Source organism: Anas acuta, chromosome 14 (genome assembly GCF_963932015.1).
Source record: "Anas acuta chromosome 14, bAnaAcu1.1, whole genome shotgun sequence".
In the NCBI taxonomy this organism is placed as follows: domain Eukaryota; kingdom Metazoa; phylum Chordata; class Aves; order Anseriformes; family Anatidae; genus Anas; species Anas acuta.
The window spans coordinates 8,830,315-8,848,547 of record NC_088992.1 but is presented as its reverse complement, the minus strand read 5'-3'; the positions used below and the strand labels follow the sequence as shown (position 1 = coordinate 8,848,547).

At 50.7% G+C, this 18,233-nt stretch overlaps 1 protein-coding gene across 11 annotated transcripts in view; it reads left to right on the top strand.

Moving 5' to 3' along the window:
- Window positions 1-18,233, top strand: part of LOC137864206 (serine protease inhibitor Kazal-type 5-like) — a 96,890-nt gene that overhangs the window by 46,547 nt on the left and 32,110 nt on the right. For 4 of the 11 annotated variants that reach the window (XR_011101375.1, XR_011101374.1, XM_068698099.1 and 1 more), the window contains exons 1-3: window positions 7,860-8,009; window positions 10,066-10,202; window positions 15,339-15,479. The exons of 2 other annotated variants lie outside the window; for them this stretch is intronic. Coding sequence is in view for 5 of the 9 variants with exons in the window: in XM_068698099.1 (XP_068554200.1) it covers window positions 10,150-10,202; window positions 15,339-15,479 (194 nt within the window). In the remaining 4 variants the exon portion in view is untranslated. Of the gene's footprint in view, window positions 1-7,859; window positions 8,010-8,691; window positions 8,874-10,065; window positions 10,203-15,338; window positions 15,480-18,233 lie in introns of those variants that run through there. 5 more of the 11 variants (XM_068698098.1, XM_068698097.1, XM_068698100.1 and 2 more) reach the window with 5 other exon arrangements.

Below are 18,233 nucleotides of genomic sequence, written 5' to 3'. Positions count from 1 at the left end.
TCCCTAACAAATTGAGCCAAACCAAACGATTTAAGGGCAGTTGCCTCTGCCAAAAGAACAACACGGGTTGCTAGCACTGCTGCAGCCAAACAGCAGCACACGAGGGCTTTAATGCGGGTTCTCTGTTAGCAGTTGCCCTCCCTTCCCAGACGCCTCTCCTGGCACCTGTGTGCTAGTGAGATGCCTTCAAAATGTGGGATTTCACATTCTGTGGGATTTCACCTCTCTCCTGATTGACATATTCTACATCCCTCAGGAAACAGAAATGCTCGGGGCTTTTTTTTTTTTTTTTTTTTTTCTTTGAGTGGGGAGGAATGAAAAAGAGCTGTGAACCGCTACTGCGCTGGGTGCTCCTGGGAGAGGGAGCAGGGAGATGTCTTCAGCAGTGTGGGCTTTCTCGTGATGTGCCACCTTGTCAGAGCAGCCTGTTCCTCCCAACACAGCAGCCGGAGGAGCAGAGAACCATGAGTCAGGCGGCTCCCCCCGCCTGCTGTGCGACTCGCCGAGCTCAGCGCCCATCGCGGGGAGATGGCGAGGACCCGCAGGCTCCGAAGCTAATGCAAAACCCCATTCACTGTGCGGAGTGAGATGCCTGGCCATGACAGGCTGGAGGAGCACTTGTTGCACCGGGGCTGGATTTTTTTAATTTTTTTTTTTAAGGTTTGATATACTGAGAAAAACCAGCAGCAGCGCCCCGGGGAAGAGTTGCAACAGAGTCACCAGTCAAAAGCATTCAGAGATCACAACCCAGGCCCAGATGATCATGAATCACAGCTTAGAAGCCACAAATGGTTCTTAAGCCCCTTCAGAATAATGGCATTTGCCAACAGGCTCCTTTGAGGTGGTTCACATCTTCCAGACTTCCCCTGAAGCCGAGAGGCACTGGGCTTGTACTGGTGGTGCTGGGGCTGCCTGGGAGCTCATCTGCTGGGGATGGTGGCCAAGGGGTGGCCCTGCAGTCCCATCCCAACCCCTGTCACCAAGCAGTGGCCTTGCAGCACAGACCCCACACCACAGCCCTGTGCTGGTGGCATCCCGGGGCTTTGATTGCTCAGGGGGAGGTGGTGGTGGCCTTCCTTCAGAGGCATGGAGGCAAAGCATCCTTTGGGGACCTGCAGAAGGATCTTCAGTCCTCACTGTGTTGACAAGACAGGCAGGAGGCTGGCTGTTGCCCTGCAATGTCAGCACTTGGGGTGGGAGGAGTAGAGGCTGGGGAAAGGCAAATGGGAAGCCCAGGAGTCACAAGAGACATTTCCCAAGAAGGCCAAAGCTCTCTTGGGTCCAAATCCCTAAAGCTCTGCTCTTTGCTCACTTTATCAGGCCCAGAGCTTGCAGATGTATCTGGAACGTTGCCTGTGGAGATGGCTTTGAAAGCAGTCTGTGCAGACAGGGCAGATGAACGGGCCTTGTGCAGGGTGAGCCCACATAGGGGAGGAGGAGATCTGGGTGTGCACCCTCCTTGGTGCCCGCAGGGAGATCTGGAGGTCACCTGGAGGAAGGGGAATGGTGCAGCTGGACCCACTTGGGCCCTGGGGGCAAAGCAAATCGTTTTGCATCAGGAAGGTGAGGGCTGGCCACTGTGCAGTGATCAGCTGTTCTTGTATCCAGGGGTTGCAGCTGAAACACAGATTTCCCGCAGAAATAAACACAAACAAACACATAATTTGGCCGCTTGTTAATCCATAGTGATTCTGTCTTGCATTCTTTGTCGTTAATGCTGGAAAAACTATTTTGTTGCTCTGTGTGTATGGCAGATATTGAGCACTCAGACAGTTTAGGAAGAGGAAACCTCTGACTAACTGGTGTGAAAATACCACTTATTTTCTCCAGCTGTAGGAGACTCTTTGGAGCCCAGGACAGTATATCAATTTGTTTTCTCCTCTTTCCTGGGATGAAATGCTGTCCCTGGGGCCTCTGGTTTCAGGGGAGGAGGCTGAGCACAGCCACGGGCGAGAATTAACAAATGATCATTCCTACTTTTACCAAAGCTTCTGTTTGTTACCCTTCAACAAGGGCAGCGCGGCCACGATAACAACCTTTGGAAATCTGCAGGCATCGGCGGCTTCGCCTGAGGATGGGTATTGCTGACAACAGTGTCTGAAAACAAAAGCGTCGCATAAATCATAGCTTGGGTTGTTCAGAAGAGGCTGTGCCTGAATGCCAATCAAACGCTTCCTGAGGAGGATGAATGTGCTGGGGACAGGCGACGTGTTTGCACAGATTGCTGGCTGAAATTGGCTGGGCTGCAGCTGCACGACTCCCCGGCGTGGGGGCAAGCTCCCAGCACAGCTCCTGGCCCGTTTGCCTATCCTGTCTCACCACTGCAGGGACACCAAGCCAAGAAATCTGCTGCGGTTTTTGGGGTGAGGGCATGTGGCTGGTGGGACCAGCAATGGTCCCAGGGCAGTGGTCCTTGCAGAGCTTGTCCCTGCAGGGACTGCCCATCCTGCAGCAATCCCGGGTGAGGGGCAGTGCAGGGGGCTCCCAGCAGGGCTTTCTCTCCCCCTTTTTTCTACCCCTCTCCTCAGCTCCTCTGTGGGGTCTCCATGGGCCGTGGGAGCACATGGGGTCAGTCGCCCAGAAGCTACATACAATGCAGAGCTCTGCTCTTCTTGCTTTCACTGGCATTATTGGAGAAAAAAACATCATTTTCCCACTCCTACAGCAAATGCCTAAAGCAAAGAATTCCTTTATAAAATTGCTTCTTTATTAAACACTTTCTGCCTCCCACCTCCAGTGCCCCTGTGGCTGCCAGGGTGATCCAGGGCAAAGCGATTAAGTGCTGCGGTCAATAATTGGATGAACACGGTTTTCAATCTCCTCCAGCAAGGGACTCTACTTTTCTCCAAACTAAAGCAGCCCCCCCCGCCCACTCCTTCTTCCTTGCAGCTGAAGGACATGCAAGGATTTGGCATACCCCTTTTTCTCAGGGTCACAGACTCCTGGAGGATGATCTGGTCTAATCTGACCTTCATAGCACAGCCCAGCTCTGCCCCTGCTCCCATGGTCCACGTGTGCCTCACCCAGGGCTGGACCTTGCTTATAAGTAAGTGAATAATTGATCAGGGCACTGGGAGAAGACGGAGCTGCACAGAAAAAGAATGGAAGGTGATGGAGACAAGTTGCAGGAAGGCTCATCCCAACTGTGTGCAATGAAAAAAATCTACCCCAAGGGTGGCTGAGCACTGCTGGGGGGCCAAAGAGTGCAGTCCCCATCCTTGGAGAGGTTCCTGACCTGGCTGAGCAAGCCAGTGCCTTCCACAAAAGCTCTCAAAAGTCAGCAGAGAAGCAACAGCCCGTTCCCTCTGTGGTCCTTAACTAACCCAATGTACCCAAGACCAGGAGCTTTTTTTAGGCTGCCCTCTGTGGATATTTTCACATTTCTTATATTCCTTCTTAATTTCTTGAAAACATATGTCAAAGTTTTGTCAGGTTTTTTGTACTACTTTCCATTGCTTTGGAATGCAGTAGATAAACAATCAAACAAAAATTGCGAATGACTTCCATTGCAACCCCAGGAACATTTGGCATTTGTAGCTAATCCCATGGGTGCCGCTGGCAGAGCTAACCACTATTGATATGTGGCTTGCTCCCCGGCCCAGGGCCCCGGAAAACACTGCTATGTTTCTGATTTCAGTGAAATATGTGGCTAGAAGTGGCCGAAGCTCTTAGGTCTATCTCACTGCACCGTTTCAGACAATTAGAGGAGACGAGGCTTTTCTGCCAGAAACCTCTCCGCCTCTCAGCAATGTGGGAAAAACTGGCTATGAAAAAAATATATAAAAAATAGAAAGATGCAGAAAGGAAGGGAAAAGTAATGAAAGCTATGAAATGAGGCTTTCATTTCTGACAACATTTCTTCTTCCCATTAGCCACGGAGAAAATTTAAAATGAGAAGGGTGTTTTTTTCCACAGGCTGATAGAAATGAGATTTTGGGAGGAAAAAGAAAAAGTAGCAGATGTGGGTTAGAGCTGGTGACAGTGTTTCTATTGCTGGACTCTGATCCTGAACATGTCAAAAAAGAGAGAGAAAATCTTGGTAGAGGTTAGAAATGCTGCTTCTGTTTCCAGAGATGGCTCTTCCTCGAAACCTAGCTGCCATGAAGCACTGTGAGGCTCATGGCATGTTCTTTCAAAAGTTCATTTGTAAATTTGGATTGCATTCATGACGAGCTCTTCCCCTGCCAGCATCTAGTGTTAACTCTGGTTGCTGTAGCTGCAATAAAGTTGCGTTTATCATCCTGCTGACTGTTCCTATCTGCTCTTTGGTGTGGGTAAGCAATGCTCCTGCACCCTCCTGTGTGTCAGCATGCCACACACCTCCCGAGTGAAAGCTCCCCAGAGCTAATAAATGTTGGTTGAATACCACTGACAAAATTCAGCTACCTGCTGTTGACCCTTGGGTTGGGCTGAGGTTAGACAAGGCCTGATTAACACTTGCTCCGCTTCTTAATGACCACTTGAGCTCAAAGACAGAAGCTGAAAGTTGAAGGCAGCTGAATTAAGGTGCTCTGGGCCTTAGCTGATGGCTTCTGTTTATTGTCCCTCCAAAAGCGTGCTTTGGTTTGAGTACCATGAGCTGCTGTCCTGGCCAGCAGCAGGAGGATGTGGCTATGAGGTTTTGGGGAAAAGACACCGGGGTCTGAGAGCATCAGAGCCGGCAGCCCTGCCACGAAGAGAGTGCTGCGGCTTGGTGTGCTTTCAGCTTTGGTCAATGGCCTTGATTAAAGAAGGATTTTGTCTTTGATTTAGGCAGCCTTTGAACATAGTGGCTAAACATTTCCTTTCAATCAAGGGTTTCCCTTTGATTTCTGCATGTAGTCAGCTCCCCGTGTCCCTCGGTGAGCTTTGCACTTGAATCGCTTCCCTAATAAATGTGACATTATTTTTGATGCCTGGTACGTTGTTAGCCTGGTTGGGAGAGCACGGCGCGTTGCAGTGAAAGCACCGTCTTCAGCCCATCAGGGATGTGAGGAGCGGTCCTTTTGCTCTGGTAATGGAGATTAAATAAGCCACTGCTGAACCTTCTTTCCCAAGCAGCTTTTAACTTTTTTTTTTCTTTCTTTTTTTTTTTTTTTTCTTTCTTCTTTTTTTCCCCTCTACATGAGGAAGTGGCTGCCAAAGCCCATGGCTGCTGCCTGCAGTATGCTTTTCCTTCTTATCCTCATTCATCCCTGCCAGGATCCTCTTTTCTTCATTTCTTCCTCTTTTTTGAGCTTCTAGAGGCCCCTGGCTCATAACTTCACACCTCCCTTAGCAAGAAACTTGGCTTTCCTGTGAAAAGCCAGCTGAGGTTCCCATGCTATGCCATGCTTTCCATAGGAAGTACTCAGAGATGCTACAGAAGAAGAAACCCAAGCTGAAGGCAGCCCCGCAGCTGCTTGGGGCAGCTCTCCTCCAGCACAGATCTACTCGCCAGGAGCAGCCGGTGATGCTGGTGCCATTCCTTCATTCTGTGCCTGTCTGACATTTGTGTCCTTTCACCGGAGCGGGCGCTTTGTTGGGCAGGGGCAGCCTTCCTCAGCAGACCCAGGCTCTGCAGTTTCTTTGATCCTGTAACTTCAGCTTCCAGCCTTACAGAGCCCTGGGACGTTTATGGACGCAGAACAAAGATGCACAAATGATAATTGAAGCCTCTACACAAATGCTCAGCGCTGGCCAGGAGTGTAAGTCACAAGTAATTACCATGATGCCCGGCTTTGCATTTACAATGCCATATTGTTATAAATTAAAAGCAATGTTATGAGACTTAGAAAATCAGAATTGGACTGGAGAGGTAAGATCCTGGAGGAGGCCTCTGGGTACCGTATGGCCCCTTTAGCGCCCAGTGCCCAGGCCCAGCACTGCAGAGCAGCTCTGCTCCTGCTTCAGCCCAGTGCCTCTCGGCTTCAGAAGAAGGCTGGAAAATGTGAACCACCTCAAAGGAGCCTGTTGGTAAATGCCATTATTCTGAAGGGGCTTAAGAACCATTTGTGGCTTCTAAGCTGTGATTCATGATCATCTGGGCCTGGGTTGTGATCTCTGAATGCTTTTGGCTGGTGACTGTTGAAATTTTCCTGGGGCGCTGTTGGAGCATGCTGCTTCTTGCCTCTCTCTGGACTTCAAAACACTCAAGTCCTTGACAAAAATTAAATCCTAGCCCTCTTGTGAGGACGCAGGCAGCTTTCTGCTGTGCAGATCCCACCCTGTCTGGGAAGTGCAGGCACCAAGCTCAGTGTTGCCCACTGGCCTTCCTCCCACCCCATTTCTCAGTTTGCTTGGTGTGTGCACCGCCTGCCTGAGCTGCCGCATCTGACCCCTCTCTCTTTTTCCAGCCTACACACAGGATTGCTCCCAACCCGGCCCCGACGAACAGTGTTGGATGGGCTGTAAGGCAACACGGCACATGTCCGTGTGTCCTGCTGCCCCAGGCTTGCAGAGGTGCCTCGGCGCATGCAATGCAGTGTGTGCACCTCGAGGTCAGCTGTGGTGAGCCACCGCCACGGGGCGGTGTCACCCCATGTCACAGCTGTGTCCCTTCCCTCTGTGTCAGCAGGCAAGAGCTGGCCTGTGTCACTGCAGAGTCACAGGAAAGATCAAGACGAGACATGGAAGATGTATTGTTTGCAAGAGATGTGAGGCAAAGCAGCTTCTGCTTCCAGCAGCTCCAGATGGACATGAGCAGATGATCTACAACCCATCACGTGGGGGACACGCTGCCCTGCTCTCTGGAGCCTCTGGGAGATATACGGATATCTGTGGTTTCTCTCTCACCACCTCCAGTCCCACAATAACAGCAAAGCAGAGTTTGTGGTGAACACAAAATAACCAGAAGCAGAGCTCCTGCCCAGGACTTGTCCTTGTCCCCAGGCTGGTGTGATGTCCCCTTCATTCCCACACATGGGTTTCTTCTTGCATTTATGCAAGCATCCCTCTGGAAGTGGTGTCACATCACCCCCTGGGGCATCAATGCCTTCTCCCTGCTGTCCTGCACTGGTTCTGGGGACCTCCAGCTCCTCCCAAGCCATGTGGAGCCTGGCCTGGGAGGACAAATCCAGCCGGGGATCCCTGGCTCCTGCTTGGGCACGATGCAGGGACCCCTCAGCTCGGCAGGTGGTGGGGTGGGAGCCTAACAGGAGCCCTGGCAGAGCAAGGAGGGCTTGTCACCAGAGGGGTGTCTTCATCAGGGTGCAGGTCACAATTTCCCTCCGTAGGGAGGAAGTTTAAATAAAAGATGTGGTGCCTTCCCCCAGGCCAGAAGGACAACAGCTGCTAAGCGCTGTTAATGTTAAAAGCCCTCAATTAGGAGAACTGCTGAGGGACAGCACAGGAAGCCAGAAATAACTAAAATAACTACTGCAAGGCACTGCCATGAGGGGTGAGACCCCTTCCTGCCTGCACCTTGGGGTGCAGGCAGGATTTGTTCTGCTCCCTCCTTGCAAAGCATCGCCACACACCCAGCCAGGCTGTCATCAGTGGGTCCTGCGGGCATGGCAAACTATGGGGAATTTGGCTTCGCATCCAAATGCTCTGCTTTTTCCCATAGACGTTATGCAGCTTTTTCTTTTTTTTTTTTTTTTTTAAATGCATAAAGACAACCAATTTTTCTCCTTGGAAATAAAAAGCCTCTGACATCACCTGCTGCTTATCTTGCTGCAGTGACATGTAGTTTCTTTCCAAGCCTAAAGAGCACAACCCTGACTCCAATAGGGGCTTAATTGCTTTCAATCCTGTTAATTGAATTTGGCTCTCCTGTGCCACTTAGCACTGACTGAAGGAGGGAAACAGGAAAAAGAAAAAAAAAAAAAAGAAAAGAAATCTGGGAAACAAGCTCAGCTGGCCCAAGGGACATGGCTCCTGCAGACATTATAAATGCATGTGCCCCTAAGCAGGGGGCTCCCTGAATGGGGTAGGCAGTGATGGGGCTGTGTTGGGAAGTATTTTGGGGATTGTATTGGGAAGAAGTGGCTCCTTCAGTGACTGCTGAGCTTTGAGAAGTCTGTGGGCTAAATACTAGGTTTGAAATTAAGGTAAATTCCAGGTAATAATGAGATTTGGGGTTGTAGGGGACTGCCTGTGCTCTTGGGGTGGCCCTGCTTGTGTATGGCTGTGATCTGTTTCAAACACCAGCGTTTTGGGGAGCAGGTAAGGTAACTTTGGAAGAGGTGGCTCTCTCCGGGTGGACCTCTTGCAGATGGCTTGGAGGAACAAGCTCCTCCACCAGCAGCGTGTCTGCATCTGCCTTGCTCGTGGACAGGCAGCTTTCTGGTGCGTGCCAGGTTTTGGAGGAGCCCTGCTGCGCTAACACCTGCACTGGCATCTGTGCTTACTCATGTCTCCCGCAGCACGAGAGGAGAGTGACCTCTCTAGAAGTCAGTTGGCTATTCCTGGTTGTGCTGGCAGCATTTGCTGTGAGAATAAGAATTTGAGAGGGAGCTTCCTGGGCTGTGCGCTCCATTCCCTTTTCACAAAGGGTCTGTGTGAAATCTCCGTGGTGTTTGGGGCTTCTGGTCCCCCTCAGAGAAGTGCAGAGAGTGGCTGCAGCCTCTGTCTATGAGACAGCTGGGTAACAGTGGTGAGGTCTGGCTGCTGTTGTCTTGATTTCTGGAGCGAGATCTGCATGTTAACGAAATCCGTGGGCATCCCTCCCACGCAGCTAGGGCAGCACGGTGCTGCTGTGCTGCATGCAGGCAGACCACAGGCGCATCGTGAGGTGCTGCTTCTGCTGAGCTCCCTGCCTGTTAGCTCCGGCCCTCTGCACGCTCCCTGGTGCTGCTGTGATCGTTCCCAGGCTGCAGAAGCAGCAGCCAGGAGTGTTTAGGGGAGTGCTGCCAAATAACAGCACGGCGAGGCCTTGTGGTAAAGATCATGTAAGCCTAAATCAGAGATCTGAGGTGAGTCAGAGGTTTAATTTAATTAGGTCTAAAATTAGAGCAGGGCCTCTGTAAGGGGGAGGCAGGGCGGAGGAAGTAAGATTTGGGGGTATGCTTTTAAGTGAGGATTGGGGAGTATAGGCTTGTGCTGTTTATACAGACTGATGGCAGTGTCCCATGGGCTTTAATATATTTAATAAGCACGTTTTGAGCACAAATTAGTGTGCACAGCTGAGTACTGCCATTTGCTGTATAACCCTGGCTAGTCAATTAATTTCTAGTTTTGCTTCCACAAGTGAACGATGCTCTCTTGTCTTTTGTCTTTCCTCTCTTTATAGTTTCTGTGGAAAAGAATATTGCCTTTCAACATGTGCATATTATCCAGTACCTGGCACAATGGCACTAGGGCTTGTAGTGACTGCTGCAGTGTAAATAATCAGTAATAATGGTAGTTCATACACAAAGAACGTGCCAACACTATTATTTCTGAAGATTTTCCCTTTTTAACTTTTCTGTAAACCAGCTTAAATATCTGTCCTCATGAATCATTTGGCCTCTTTCACTTCTTAAAGCAAATGTTAATGGATGTTGGTCAAGGATGTTGATAGGAACTGACCTAAGGATCTTGTTGGCCAGTTAGTGAAAAAGCAAGCTTGGGCTTGAAAAGAGCTTAGGAAATGTATTTTTTGGGAGGATCATGTTTCTCTGAGAAAGAGCAGGTTGAAGGTTAAGTTTGGGAACATGATTAAGAATCCACCCACATTAAGAAACTTCTTGTGAATGTCAGGAGCCTTCCTGGTCCCTGAGGGCCCTGGGCTGCTGCTAGTGGCTTTGTCTGGGGATATGATTCTTGTCTGGGCCATGCTGTGCCTGCTGCCTGGAGGAGTTTGTAGGGACTTTGAGGGGGTGTTGCAGGGTTGAGCTAAGTACTGCAGCCATTACCTAGGGCATCTTGGGTTCTTGCACGCTATGCATTTGAAATGTCAAATGTACAAGCTAATCATGGTGCATGAACAGAGTGGGGTTATGTTGTTGCCTGGTGTTCTTGAGTAGCTTGGCGTCCTCTCCATGCACCCAGAACATTGGGAGAGGTTCAAAAGGGGGAATAGATGGTGGAAATCTTCAAGAAAGATAAGCAACAAAGGTTAACAGCTGGGAAACATCCAGGGAGAAAGACGAAATCACACTTAATTTGTTGCTTGCTGCTTCCCAGTGCAGGTACCTGTCGTCTTCCCTCCCTGAAGAATTGTCTTGGGATATGGCATCAAATCCTACGCTACATTGATGGCCTTGCCAGATGGCACGTGGGCCACAGCTCAGTGTCTGTCCTGTACACTCACATGGAAAGAGGTAATGGCCCAAGGAGCTGCCAAGAATATTATGCAGAGGTACTGCTGCTATGGGGGTTTGAATAGCACATGAGGTTTGTGTGGATGGGAAAGCTTCCAGCAAAAAGTTTTGCTGGTGTGTTGGCAAGTGGAGGCCATGCAGATGCTTTGACTGTTGGATGAACTTGTTATATGGACTAACATGTGCCAAGGAGATCAGAGGAGTACTGTTGAGATCTGAGTGAGGACAGAGGCTTGATGCACACAGAATGGCCTGTGGCTGTGTCTGGGTTGGGATTATCTAGTCTAGGTCAGCCTGCTGAGCAGCAGTGAGGTTCAGGGATCTGGCTTTTATTGCTGTATGAAAAGGGGATCAGGAGTTGTGTATCATTGTGCATCATCATATTGGCCCAAGGTGAGGCTGGGGAAGTGTATGGGTTACCCACCTTGTGGGAACAGCTGAATTTGGGCTGTGTCTCTGTAACTGATGTCAGCTACAGAGGGTTCCTAGGAAATAAGGGATGTGGGTTGGATTTAACATGATGTTGCTACCTAGGGCCTGTTGCAACAGGGTTTGCAAGATGTGCGTGACAGTAGTGGCTTGGATGGTGCACGCAGTGCAGGGGCATGGCAGCAACTCCAAATCCTGCGCTGCCTGGCAGCAAACACTGCACCCATCCTGCTGGGAGGGCTGGGCTGGGCCAGGGTGTCAGCAGGTGGCAGTGTCTGCTGTGAGCCAGCCCCGGGCTGTGCCTGCACCCTGGGGTGCTCCTTCAGGACTGGGGGCAGCCACAGCTCTGTTGCAGAGGTGACACCCCATGGAGGTGGGTGAATCTGGCTGCAAAGCTGTTGCTGTGACTGTAGATCTGTGCTCAGCAATGCCTTTAAAGCACATTATGTATGCTGGTTTTAACAGGTATTCAGAGTGATTCTTGACACTAAGTAAAGCATTCCCTTGGGATGGTATTGTATCTGTGATACAAGGAAGGTTTCTACCCCCACTGCCTCTAAGAACTGCAGTTAGAGAATTGTCTCTTCTGCCTGAAATTCTCCTGCTGCTTCACTGAGATGCTGAAGTAATTTCAGATATCGATCTGGTGTTGCTGTGCATTGTTTAAAGGCTGCCCCCTTTCCATCCTAAAGGCTTTGGGATTCCTACATCTTCAGTGTTTAGCGAGTAATTTGGGACCTTAGGATGAATGGTAATTGCCAGCAGTCAGCGCTAGGCCACAGCCATTGGAAACGCTGAGAAAAACAGACTGATGCTTCCTTGTAAGCCCTGCAATTGTGGGCTCTCACCGCTGGCAGAGTGGCAGAGGAGCCGGCGTCCTGCTCCGGGTCAGCGGTGTTGCAAAAGCAGAGCGACTTTCACTGCGTGCTGCGGGGAGCCCTGAGGATGGAGATTGCTGCTCAAGTGAAAGGGAGCTGGGAAAAGCAACCTCCCAGCCCTGCCAGCTCTGACATGGGTGAGTGGGAGCGCTGCTGCAGCTCAGGCAGGTCCTTTGGAGAGGCTTGTTACACCCCTGAAATAAATGTGTTCTCTGACAGTGAGCTCTGGTGGGGCATCCCCTCCTTGTGCAGGCATGCACCCTGATTTCCCTCTCCCAAGCCCTTGTCACACAGCCATTAGGGATCTGGATGTTTCCTCCCCTCCTGAGCATCCACCTGTATGGGATCTCTGCCCACCACCTGCAGGGGGAGGGGGGAATGCTGCCTATGTCAGGGCTTTCATGTAGGCTTCAACACTGAAATACTTCAGGTGACAATTTTTTTCGGCTGTTAACACCTTGGAAGTGTGTGATGAACCTGGCGGATGTGGGTGCTGCTTGCTGGCAGTGTTTGATTGCATCCTGACTGATGCAGAGGATGGCTCTGAAGGGGAGCATCACTCCTGGTGACACGTGTCCTATCCCAAGAGAGCTGACACCGCACTGGTGTGACATGTCCTGATTTCCTGCAGTCTTCCAGTTGGAGGCTGGCTGCCCTTCCAGCACTCTGCCCTCACCAATAACTGCAAGGATTTGTATGGTTCCCTAAACCAAACTGTCTGAGCTGGAGAAAATCATTTGGGAGGGAATAAATGTGATTTTTGAGCGTAGAAAGAGCTGGGATGTTCTGCCCCAATACTTAGCAAATGCTGAGCACTGCCAGCAGCTCATGTCATGCTTTGTCCATCTGCCCAGCTTCAGTCATGGCAAAATTTGTCCCCACGCTCTGGATTCATCCCCACTGGCCTATGCTTTTTATTGCAAAATGCAGAACTTTTCACCAGCCTGTTACAAACACTCATTGCCTGTGTGCCCCTGGCTTGCCAGCTGGTCTCAGGTGCTCTGAAGTGGTGGCCAGCTCTTGCCACTTGTCTTGGATCATTTTCCTTCCAGGTTGTTGATGAACAGAAGGTGCTCAAGAAGCCAACTCATATGGGGCATGGAGAAAAACAAAGGCACTCGGTGACAGCCCTGCTTAGCCACTTATGACTGTTGCTGTAGCGTTTCCACCAGGCCAGGTGCACGCGTTCATCCAAGGGCCAGAGCCTGGGGCTGAGAGCCCAGCCGCAGTCACTGGGAGTTAGCTGGGATGGCCTTGGGAGAGGCTCTGAACTCTCTCCTTCTCACTGATGGGGAAATGGATAAAAATAAAGATGCTCACCTCCCTCTGAGGGTGGTGAGAGGATTAATTGGTTAATGTTTGCGAAGTGCTTTGAAGCTGAAATAGGTTAGGTGAGTGCTAACCAAGATTGCAACAGCTGAATGTGTCATGTGGAGGTAAAGGCTGTGCTGAGAAGGCATTGTGAGCCTTAAAACTTCTGTTGTTCAGATGTCAGGTGCTTCCCGTGTTCAGAAGCAGTCAAACACAAGGATTAGAGGGATCTGAATGGCAATTGCAACACCAAGACCTTTCCCTTCTCATTAAGTCCCAGGTTAACCCGTCCCTGGCTCACAGGGATGGGCTGTGGTGCTGCAGCCCTGTAGTGAGGGGCAGCTGCAGGGCTGACGCTGCTCTGTCCCCCCAGTCCTTGGGCCGGGGCTGCGTGGGCAGGAAGGGCCAGCACGTTTTGTGACGAGTGAAATTGAGTTCCGGGTTCGAGGCAGGGGAAACTGGAACTGGAGTGGGGCAGGGGGTTGAGCAATGTGGGCTCCCTCCCGGGGAGGAGCGTGAGAACCGGTGTACCCAAAGCAAGAATGTGTTTGGAGACCTGGGTAAGCCCTGGCGGGTGGGGGCGGTGGTGCTGGAGCTGTGCTTAGCCTGGGTGTGTGTCCACCCACTGCTGGTTGCTCAACAGGCTGAAGGAGGTGGTGGTGATGTTTGCCTGGTGCTTGCTGGGGCTGAGCCTAGCCAGGAGCCCCAGTCACGGTGGGATGTCCCGTTCCCAGCAAGGGGGATCTGGGATGGGGGCAGCGTGCTCCGGGGAGCTGCGTGCCAGCCCTTGGCATGAGCCCTCTATATGTAGTGTGGCATCATCATGCAAACAGGGCATCCACACTGGAAGAAGGAGGTCAAACTGCATTTTTTTTTTCTTTTGTAGTGGACTGGGGAGAACAGGGTGAGACTCCATCCCGCAGGATGGGGAGCAGTGACAGAAGCCAGCAGCAGAGCTGGCTGTTGGCACCAGTGTTGAATGAGGCCGAAGACTCAGGGTTTTCCTTCTGGAAGGATGGAGAATGTGGGGGTGGGCCAGCATTTATCTGCTACTGCCTGTGGGCCCTGCTGACTAGCTTCCATGGCACAAAGCTGCTGGGAGACTGCTGAATGTAGGACAGGGCAAGTCTGGTCTCCATCACCTCATTTCTCCATGGTTTGTGGTGCCTGGTCCTTGTGCTTTTGTCCCTCTCGTGATGTAGGGAGAATCGGGGATGGTGCTAGTCTCTGGGGGAGGATTTGGGTAGCAATGGAGCAGGGGGCTGCCTGAGCCTGGCTTCAAGGCAGCAGCAGGAGCTGCTCAGAGCTGTGCCTGGCTGCTGGGTGGGTTGTGCCCTTGTGTGTGTGTCTCTGTGGGTTCAGCAAGGGCTGAGGGGTTTCTCCTGGTCTCTTGAGCTTAGCACATGGGATGCTTGTTCTCTGCACCTCATGGGACTGCCTTTCCTGGGTCTGCAGCCGGCATGTGGGACAGGGCGAGTGCTGGGACGGGTGAAACTGTGGGCCTCTGATGGACATTTGGGACAAACCAAGGGGAGAACAACCACGGAGCCACCTGTCCGTGTGGCAGCGTGGAGCTAAGCAGCAGCCCTGCAGTCACCAGCAGTCCCTGGGCTGCCCAGCCTTCCTGGAGCAGGCCGGGGCTTGGCACACAGATCAAAGGGCCGTGCGTGGGAGAAGATAAGCAGCCAGTCCGGGAAGGGGGTGGCCAGGTGGAGCCAGGAGGAGGGTGCTGGTGTCTTTCACTTTCATTGGCCTCTCCTGCAAACCTGAGCCAAGAGGTGGCACTGCAGCTGGTGCCATGGGCCTTGCAGGGAGCCTGCTGCCAGCCCCTCTGGCCTCAGCCTCGCAGAGCAGGTGGGACTGCTCCTCCGACTGCACCCGCTGCTCCGTGGCTCCTGTGCCAGCTCTGCACTGCTCCTTCCCCCTGGGAACGATCCAGCTGCTGCTGCAGACCATCATCCAAACGCCTCTAAATGGGGGAGAACCTGGAGACCTGTTTTACAAGGGTCAAACAGACGTAAACAGCTTTTCTACAAAGATTTCTGCTCCGCTTTCCTCATCCCAAAGGCTGTAGCAGCCCCGGAGGAGGCTTCTTTTTTGCTTCGGTTACTGTACCCTGTTGAGGACTCAGCCCACACAGCCAGTTTTGGGCTCTCCAAGGTTTCTTCAAAAAAACAGCCAAATGTTGTTTGTTTTATGGACACCCTCATAATGCATATGGGTTTCCCAAGGAACAGCCAAAGTGCTGAGGGGGGTGGGGTTGGGAGGGAGGGGAACAGAGGAACTCTTCATCTGGGTTGACTCATGCTTGATGCTTTGGATGGATTTGTTATTCATCATGTACCCATTACTGCCTGGGGCCTGCTTAGCTCCATGCTCAAAAACTTTTTTTTTTTTTTTTTTGCTTAAACCACATCACTGCAGTGCTGCTAAGCACTTGTTTGCAGTTGCCATGAGTGCCTTTACTCTAAAGCTCTTGGAGGCAGGAGATAACTAACTTCTTTCTTCCTTTCTACAGAAAATGGTTTTGTTCCCGGACAAATCTATTCCACACAGCCAGTGTAAACCTCCTGCCCAGCAGCAAAGCTGCGGTACCTAAATGGCTTGCAGATACGGTGCTCTCATTTGTGGGTCTCTGTAGCTACTGCTGCAAGCAGAGGTAACAGCAGGGAAAGGCAGTTTTGCCTGCAAGTGTTGACCTTAGCACCAGTTGGATGGAGGGTGATTAAAAGAGTAAAGCTCATCTTGTTTGAAATTGCCTATGGGATGACAACTCTGTTTTAATGCTGTTGTCTTCTGTGGATGTGTGCTCACCTGTGTGGGCATGTTATGCTCCTGCCACCCAGAGACCCATCTTTGCTGGAGGTCAGTGGTGCCAGCAAGAGCAATGCTGTCAGTGCTGCTCTGAAACTGACAGTGCTGTCGGGCAATTCCTCTATGCCTGCTTAAAGAAAGTCGCCGGAATTGCTTCTGGGACTTGATTTCTGGTGCCAGTAAGTTCTGCAGAAGCAAAATCCAGCAGTGATGCTAGGCCTGGGAGAGGTAGATCTGCTCCTGGGAAGCAGCGATGGCTGATCTGCTGTTGTGCACCTGAAACATTAGCATTATAATTTCTGGGCTGGTAATTCCCAACACTGAAAGCTCATTGTTACAGAAATCATGTCTAGTGAAAAGGGACAAACCCATCTCTACTGCATCAGGGTGAAATAGCTATGCAAAGCAAACTCTCCCAGACCTCAGTGCTGGTGTCATAGACCTCAGCAGCAGAAGTGTGTGGGGCTGGGGAACCAATGGGGGACAGTAGAATGAACCCCAGGCTCAGCTCCAGGGAAGGTTGTGTCTTACCCTAACCATTGACTCATTCTGTGGCTGATGGCAAATCTTGCCTTTCTTCATAGTTCCTCTGATAGAGGACGCTACTTGTGACAGCATCTCCAGGCTATAGGAAAAACTACTCAGTTGGTGTAAAGCCCCTAGGTGGTGTTGGCCAAACTGTTCCCTAAATGGCAGGTGTGCCCTAATGGAAGGGCAGCACCTGGGGCTCTGGGTGAGATTTAAGTCAGAGGTGGAAAGCTGATGAGAGAGCACCTGCCCAGACAGCCATTATTGCGGGAGCGATAGCTTAATTCCAGTTAGGTCCTAAAGCAGAAGTCAGTGCAGTAAGGCACTGCAAAACCATAGCTCTTAAGCTGGGACAGTTGTCTGCTGAAAAGGGACAAGTTGCTTATTTTCTTGTCACTCCATTGCTTATATCCTCTGCTTGCTAAGTATGCCCTGTCATTTACAATGCAAATGACCTGATTTGAATGGTCTAGTTAAATCTTGGAGCTATGCTGATGAAAGACAGCACAAGAATATGACCATGCAAAGCATCTTTTCACTTAGGTTCACTTAATCTGGTAAATGCTGAGGCTAGAAGTGAAAAATGAAACTCACAGAGAAGTCAAGTTCACAGATGTCCTGGAGTTATTCTAGCATCTGGAGAGCTGTTCTTTATTCAGATCAGGGGCACTCACTTTCCCACATCTCTTCAGTTTCCTCTTTGTTTTTTTGATGCTTTTGAGAGCTGTGTTTAGTCTTGCTTATTAATCCTGTTTGCTGCAGTGATGCCACAGGGAGCCACTGCCGCTGGCATGAAGAGCTTTCAGTCTAATTTGAAACAAGATGTAACAAGGGAACACAACCCAGAGTGGGAGGCAGAGGGTGTAATGAGATCCCAGGTTTGATAGCCTGCGTGTTGCACAACATGGTGTGTTTGAGCGCCTTGTTTGCAAACTTTGGGTGTCTTTTCTAAATTTTAGGGAATAATATCAACCTGAAGGTCAAGAGCAATACGAAAAGAGTAACCGTGTTTTGGTTTCAACTGGCCCTGAACTATTAATTTGCCTGTATTTTTGGAGACAGAGAAGTGCAGCAGAAGTGTTTTTAGATCTAGGGCACAAAGAGTTCAAGAGCAGTGCTTGTGGGAGAAATTACCAAAAGGAGCTTCCAAGGCCATCAGTGTAGCTGAAGTTGAGTAGTATGATGCAGAATGAAGCAAGAGTAGCCAAGGCAAGAGGCTGCAGCTCTGGGAAACTTTAAAGGTGAGGAGGGCAGCACACTGGTTTTAATGAGAACGCAGGGAGTTATTAAAGGAAGGATGAGGAATAAGCAAGGATGGATCTCATCAGCTGCTTTTAAAATGTAGGACGTGGGAAAACTGGGGGGAAAGTGTTGGCATGCATCCCAGGCTGCACTGATTTATTTTTAAGCAAGGAATCTATCATTATGAGATGCAGAGACTTAGAGCAGCTGTTCTCAGTACAGGGATGCGAAAGTCCTTGGGCATCCTGGGAGTGAAGTGAAAGTGGATCTTTCGTCTCACTCTTTATTCCTCCACAGTAAAAGTTGATGAGTCCTTCCCTGTCGAAAGTGAAGTGCCAAATATTTCCCTTTGATTTATTCCTTTTACAACTAGCTTCCCTCTGCCCTTGCGGCTTGTTCTGGTTGAAAATGTCTGCAGTTGCCATAGTTCTGGGGATTTGGCAATGGTGGTGACTCATGAGGTTCAACCTTGTCAGCTCAGGGCAGCCAGCCAGCAAGAAGGCCCTCGGTAGCTTGGAGTCAGGAAGCAGGGGTTGCTTCAGGAGCTGTTGTACTCTTGAAGGGTGTCTTTGGGCTCCCCCCTTCAACCTGTAAAACAGGTGCAAGTGGAATTGCAGCAGGAGGGGATGCTGAGAGCTCCCTTGGGTGGAGGACAAGGCCCAAATTTGCCAGCAGAGACCACCTAGGGCAGATCTGATGGGCCTTAGGGTTGGATCCTCATATCTCTTTCCAACCTTGGTGGTTGGAGCTCAGGTAAAAGCAGAGTGTCTGATGTTGGCAGGTGGCAGAGAGAAGGTGCTGGGCCCTAGCTGTAGGCTCTGCTCTGGCT